This window comes from Echinops telfairi, unplaced genomic scaffold (genome assembly GCF_000313985.2).
Source record: "Echinops telfairi isolate 266 unplaced genomic scaffold, ASM31398v2 ScPeMD7_7468;HRSCAF=8506_1, whole genome shotgun sequence".
NCBI lineage: Eukaryota > Metazoa > Chordata > Mammalia > Afrosoricida > Tenrecidae > Echinops > Echinops telfairi.
Window position 1 is genome coordinate 7810897 of NW_022111370.1, and position 7156 is coordinate 7818052.

Below are 7156 nucleotides of genomic sequence, written 5' to 3' on the forward strand. Positions count from 1 at the left end.
TTCCCCTCCCTTATTTACCCCCACATTCCTAAATAATATTCCTACATCCTGGTTATTGATTGAATTGTGTCCCTGAAAATTATGCTTTGGGATCCTAACCCAAAAGGTGAGTGGTTCTAACCCATGCAATCACTCCCTGAGAGAAAAGCCCTGGCATAATCTGCTCCCATAAATTATAGCCTAGGAAACCCGATGGGGCAGTTCTACTCTGTCACCTGGCGTCACTACAAGTCAGAATTGACACAATAGCCTAAAACAACAACATACTGGTAATTCATTCTGGCACATCAGTGCAGGATGCATCCTAAACATGATTATTTCTGAGTCATAAGTAGTAACAGCGACACAGACCAGCAAACACATAATGGGGAGAGAGCGAACTGAAGGAACTGAAGGAACTTCAAGGAACTGAAGAACACAGGGGCTTGTCCAAGAACATTTCAGAGAGCACATACGTCTATCTATGAAGGGCCAAACAAGTCACGAATCAGGCAGCATCTAGACCACCATAAGTGGAAAAGAACTATGGCTACAGGAAGTCAAGGGTTTATACTGGTAGAACATGGAAGTTAAAGACTCTAAGTGATGGCATTTGTGAAAGCAGGGTACAGGATGTTCAAGTAACATGTAGTCAGTCGTAAATGAAAGCAGTTGGTGATCATGTGGCAGCTTATAGACAATTTTGAGGATCCCCAGAGGAATTGTTACTTTAGGCATGGAACATTTTGAGGGTCATTCACAATTCAAACCAATTGCCATCGAATTGATTGCAACTCAGTGACCCTATAGAACAGTGGTTCTCAACCTTCCTAATGCTATGACCCTTTAATACAGTTCCTCGTGTTGTGGTGACCCCCCAACCATAAAATTATTTTCATTGCTTCTTCATAACTGTAATTTTGCTACTGTTATGAATCATATTGTAAATATCTTATCTGCAGGATGTATTTCCATTGTTACAAATTGAACATAAAGCATAGTGATGAATCATAAAAACAATATATAATTATATATTGTGAAATATTTATTTCTAATTATAAATAAATGAAATGTTGTCTTGAAGCATGGTGTATCATAAGTAACTGTCTTCACACTGGGTACTCATATATGGGCATATCTGCATGTGGGCAGACCCTCCTGCAGATGGATAGAGGAGCAGTGTCTCGGTTCCTAAGATCAAAACCATCAGAAATACGTGTTTTCTGATGGTCTTAGGCAGCCCCTGTGAAAGGATCATTCCACCCACAAAGAGGTCTTGACCTACAGGTTGAGAACCACTGCTGTAGAACAAAGTGGAACTGCTCTGTGGGTTTCTAAGGCTGCAAGTAATCACAGAAGCAGACACCAGTAAATCTGAGAACTGTCAGCTACTTATAAAAAAGGTTGATTTCTTTAGCATTTGGTGCACTTTCCACCTTTCAGCCATTGGCTTTGGAAGGGCTGGGTGGTGTACAGTCATGCTTCCCATATTGTACTTCATGTACACTGTATGTTTTACAAATGGAAGGTTTGTGGCAACCCTGCACTGAGGAAGTCTACCAGCACCATTTTCTCCCCAACGCATATGCTCCTATCACATGGTCATTCTCACAGTATTTCAAACATTCCAGGATGCTGGTGCACACTGAATGAGCCATGGTGGTTTTTGGTGAGCATTTGACTGCTAACCACAAGGTCTGTGCTTCAAACCCACTAGCAGTGAGAGAAAGATGAGGCTATCTACTCCTTTAGATTTACAGCCTCAGAACCCTTATATAGGGTCACTATTTGAGTCAGGATCAACTCAATGACAGCAGATTTGAGGTGGGTCTTCTGGCATTGCAAATTTAGTGACCTACAGAATAGTGCCAGTATAACTTTTTAAAAAATAATTTTCTTGGGGGCTCATACAACTCTTATCACAATCCATACATACATTCATTGTGTCAAGCACATCTGTACATTTTTTGCCATCATCATCCTCCAGTATAACTTTTATATGCCCTGGTAAACCAAAAATATCATGTGACTAACTTTATTATAATATTCACTTGATTGTGGTGGTGTGGAACCGAACCCACAATATCTTCAAGGTTGGCCTGTTTTTCTTTCAATAGGTGTCATGGTTAGTCAACTAGACACTGTGTGAAGGGTGGGGTGGAATCCAACCTATCCATCAAGTCTCAGCCTGATGACACAGCCTTAGGGGTGTGGCCTTTTGCATTAAGAGAGATATCCTGAACAGAGCCAAGCTTCACCTCGGCTGGAACTGGCTGCCACGTGTTTCATCAATCTCCTGTTGTGTTGTCTGCTCATCCCACAAGCTGTTATCAGACTGCTGACCTTGGATTCATTGCTGATCCCAGATTCATTCACCCCTGCACTCACCGGCCCATGGCCCCCTACATTGACATCCTGATGTCTGTTCATCAGATTCCACATGAGCCAGAGAAGCCTTCAGCTCACATCTGACCAATGGACTTGAACTGGACTAAACTTGCCTGCTTCTACAACTGTAAGTCATTTCTTGATATAAACACATATATATGACACACATGCATCACTAGTTTTGCCTCTATGGAGAACTGAACCTAGTACAATAGGCTTTGAATGTTGTAAGGCTCTTCCCCCCAGAGCACAGAGATAGAGCTTTCCTTTCTTGCTGGTGCTCTAAATTCAGACTTCTCGCCTCCTGAACTGAGGGAAAATACATTTCTGCTTGGTAAGTCAGCTACTTGTGGTTTTTGTTACCCTGGAAAGTATGTGTGAGTTGCACCCCACAGTCACTAGTGACTGTACTAGAATTGAGCAGTTGTTGTTGTTGTTGGGTAACATCGAGTTGGTTCCAATCCATAGTGACCCTATGCATAACATAAGGAAATACTGCCAGGTCCTGTGTCAGCCTCACCATTATTTTTATGTTTAAGTGTATTGTTGCAGCCACTGTGTCAATCCATGTCCTTGAGGGCCTTTCTCTTTCTTGCTGTCCCTCCACATACCAAGCATCATGTCCTTCTCCAGGGACTGGTCTCCAAAGTATATAAGATAAATTCTTGCCATCCTTGCCTCTCCAGAGCACTCTGGCCGTACTTCCAAGACTGCTCAGCTTGTTTTTTTAGCAGTCCAGGTTACTTTTGATATTTTTCTCCAGCACCACAATTCAAATGCTTCGATACTTTTTCAATCTTCCTTATTCAATGCCCAACTTACACATACATATGAGGCAAATGAAAAGACTATGGCTTGGATCAGGTGCACCTTAGACCACAAAGTAGCATCCTTCCTTTTCAACCCTCTAAACAGGTCTGTGCAGCAGATTTACCTAATGCAACTCATCTTTTGATCTTGATTGCTGCTTCCGTGAGCATTAATTGTGGATCCAAGAAAACAAAATCCTTGACAACTTCAACCTTTTCTCCATTTATCATAATTGGTTCAGTTGTGGGGAATTGGGTCTTCCATACATTTGAGTTGTAATACATACTGAAGGCTGCGATCCTTTATCATCAGCGAGTGCTTCAAGTCCTCCTCCTTTTCAGCAAGCAAATGTGTCATCTGCATATGGCAGCTTGTTAAAGAGCCTTCCTCCAATGTTGATGCTGAATTCTTCATATAATCCAACTTCTCTGATGATTTGCTCAGCATACAGATTGAATAAGTATAGTGAGAGGATACAACCCTGGTGCACACCTCTTCTGACTTTAACCATTCAGTACTCCCTTGTTCTGTTGGCACAACTGCCTCTTGATCCATGTACCAGTTCTGCAGAAATGTGACCTTTGTAGATGTCATTAAATTGAGGCCATACTGGATTCAGGTGGACCCTAATCCAACATGATGAGTGTGCATGAAAAGAGGGAAACTTAGATACAAAGACACAGATACATGGGAGAAGCTTTTGTGCAGATGGAAGTGAGGTCAGGGTGATGCAGCTGCAAGCCAAGGGATGGATGCCAGACTTTCTGACAAACACCAGAAGCTAAAAAGCTGCAAGAATTCTTCCCTACAATCTTTAGCGTGAGCATGGCCCTGCCTAAACTAAACACACTACCAGTGAGTTCATTCTGAGGGACAGTGACTCCATATGGCAGGGCAGTATTGGCCCTGTGTGTTCCTGAAACTGTCGATCTCTATGGGAGCAGAAAGCATCATCTTTTTCCCGCAGAGTGGCTGGTGGTTTCGAACTGCTGACCTTGAGGTGATCAGCCCAACATGTAACCCACTATGCCACCTATGGCCCTACCAGCCCCTTATTCTCCTAATTCTCATCTCCAGCATTGTGGGCCAATACATTTTGTTGTCTTAGCCCACCCAGTTTGTGAAGACTTGTTGCAGCATTCCCAGGAAATTGATATTGTGATAAAGTTGGAAGGTAAACTGAGGAGACTTCCAAGTCTTCGAGGTTTTACCTGCTGTCTCCTTGCTGCATAAAAAAGAAAAAATGCAAAAGCAACATAATACGTTGAAGGAGGCACTGTTAAGCCAAAGCGAACCAGGACTTGATGTGAGAAATTCTGTCTGTCCAGAATGCAAGAGGCTAAAGTTAGTTGCTTCACCATCAAGAAATAATACACGGATGAAAAGGCCACTGTTGTACTAGACAAGCAGGATAGTGCCAGGGAAGGACGGAACAAGTCAGAATATCCAGTTTACACAGAGGCTCTTTGAAGAGCCTAAGCATTTGCCTCTAAAGACCCCCTCAGCCATCCCAACTGAAGCCAATGTTTCGGAATTTCCCAGGGATAATCTGTAGAGAAACATCTGTCCTGATGGAGCAAATCCCTGGGAATTCAACCCATATACAAGAGATGCATAAGGTTTTTGAAAATGTTACACCAGCATAATAATGCCAGGCTTGACCAAAACTAGTCAGGGAAGACTAATGGACTCTCAAATCTTACACCTGACGAATGGTTTTATAAATGTACACCACAGCAACCCTGTGCTTTTCTTCATGAAAACAGCATTTCAGAAGGTGAAGCTGTTGGCCCAGAGGAGAGAGGAGCAGAGGGCAGAGTCATGAGGCAAGAGAAGTACTACCAAGTCTAGAAACCTGATGGGAGTTCGCTCACTTGAGTTTCAACAATGCTTGGAACCGCAACTCCTTTTTTGAATGGAAATGTCTGTGACTGCTACCTTATGCCTGCTCCACCATTATTATTTTGTCAGCACAAAACCTACTGTCACAGGTCCACAGGGCTGATTAATCCCAGAGCCTCATCCATACCTAATTTACATCAATTTTGGAAGGGTAATACTGTAGTGGGTCCAAGGCTCATTTTGAGGCCCAGAGGCTAGGTGGATATTATTGTTCATGTGGGACAGATGTGATGTGGATCTTTGGATGTCAGCGGGTAGACCGTGGTAGCTAAGTAATACCTCACACCAAAGATAACTAGGTCTTAATCCTGGAACCCATGACTGCTACTTCACATGGGAAAAGAAACCGGCATATATTGACAAAAAACATGAGACCACTGGGTCAGAGACATACGATTTATTATAGCAAACAAAGAGGGGGTTGGGGGAATTAGTTTCTCTACACACTGACCTAAGGGGCAGATACCTATGTACACAGGGGTCACCCCACAGAAGAGAAGCCCTCTAATTTAAGCCCCTGGACTTTTATGAGACGGTTGACAGAGCCACCCACCCCACCTCCCCTCCAGAGTGATTACTCACAGCGCCCGGATGTAAGAAAATGTCCCTGAGCAAGAGAAGAGGGCTTCCTCTTACCTTCCTTGGGTTGTCTCTAGGGAAGAGTCTAGCTGGACTAGCCTGAAATGTCTCTTTCTACAAATCTTCGTATTTTGACCATCAATAGTTTCACTCAGATCTGGACCCTGCAGAAATGTAAGCTATTCACGGAGAGTTGTCTTCCAGCATTTTATTCCAAACACCGAAAAGGAAAAGGGGGGTGGGAGGAAATCTATTACCTTTGAGTGAATGGGAAATATGAAAAATAAAATATTAGGTGCAGTAGCAGAAGGAAAGGAATTGCTTGCTACTTTAGATGACGTTAAAGAAAAAGGCCATACCAGAAGCACAGTGACACCCACTGAGCACAGGGTGTCCACACAGACAAGTCAAAGTTGCAATTAGTTTGAACTTGTTGCTTCATCATCAGCCACAACATGAGGAAGCAACACCAATCCATGCCAGCTCTGGACGATTATTGAGTTTATCTGACAAAATCTACTCTTTCAAAGAAAACTAATTTTAAATAGATTTCAAAAAACGTTGTTGTTTTTTCTTTTTAAGATGGCTTCTTCCTCGCGGAACAGCAACTGGGAAAAGCCAGATTTTTCCTAACCAGCAGGCAAAGCCAGAAAACCGAGTTGACTCCTCACTGTTCCGGATGGTGAGAAGGAGCCAGAATTCTCCAAAGAAGACAATCCCAGAGTATTGGAGGCGAGCCGTTTGGCAACTTTGTTCCCCAACAGAGAGCGGCTCACTTGAAAGAAAGCTGGCTGTTGGTGCAGAAGGCCTCGAATGAACCTCAAGTTCATGCAAACTTGGACCTGAATGAAGGCAGCGTGACTGTTTGGACAACAAAGGAGACTTCTGATAAATACATCGTGAGGTCCAAAGACTTCACAAAACTTTCAGGGAGGAGTGTTTCATTCGAGCTGGCACTACAAAGTCTTCGGAATGCTGCTGCATATGACATCATTAAAATGGGGTCTGTAGTACAAAATAAAAAGATTTGTAAAAAGATGACACCTGCTTATTAGTCCCAGAGGATCTACACTGAAGGCATTGCAGCAGTTAACCAACTGTTATATCATGGCTCAGGGAAACAGTTCCAACCATCAGACCCATCAATGGCTTAAAAGCGCTTGGGAAAATAGTCCTAGATACTTTTAAAGAATATCTATCCAATATACAACATTAAAACTTTAATGACAGATTCTGAATTAAGATCACAAAATTGGGAAAGATTTTTGCCACAGTTCAAACAAAAACGTTGTGAGTAAACCTAAGAGACCAAAGGGAAAAACTGCTCCGGATGTACACCATTCCCACCACCACCGCCGGAAAGTCAGGTGGACAAAGAATGGGCTAGTGGTGCATACTTTTCCGAGGGAGCGTCAGAAGATGGAAGCACTGAGGCCTAAGCAAGCAGGACAAGAGGAAAGACACTACGCTTTTATTCCACTCACAGAACTACCAGTTG

At 42.9% G+C, this 7156-nt stretch overlaps 1 protein-coding gene and 1 pseudogene across 1 annotated transcript in view; one reads left to right on the forward strand and one right to left on the reverse strand.

Annotated features, from left to right (window-relative positions):
• Positions 1 to 2375, reverse strand: part of LOC101649299 (ADP-ribosyl cyclase/cyclic ADP-ribose hydrolase 2-like) — a 42258-nt gene extending 39883 nt beyond the window's left edge. Inside the window, exon 1 of the mRNA XM_045284389.1 lies at positions 2368 to 2375. Coding sequence (XP_045140324.1) covers positions 2368 to 2375 — 8 coding nt within the window. The remainder of the gene's footprint in view (positions 1 to 2367) is intronic.
• A 3387-nt stretch (positions 2376 to 5762) lies between these two features.
• Positions 5763 to 7156, forward strand: part of LOC101648982 — a 10400-nt pseudogene continuing 9006 nt past the window's right edge.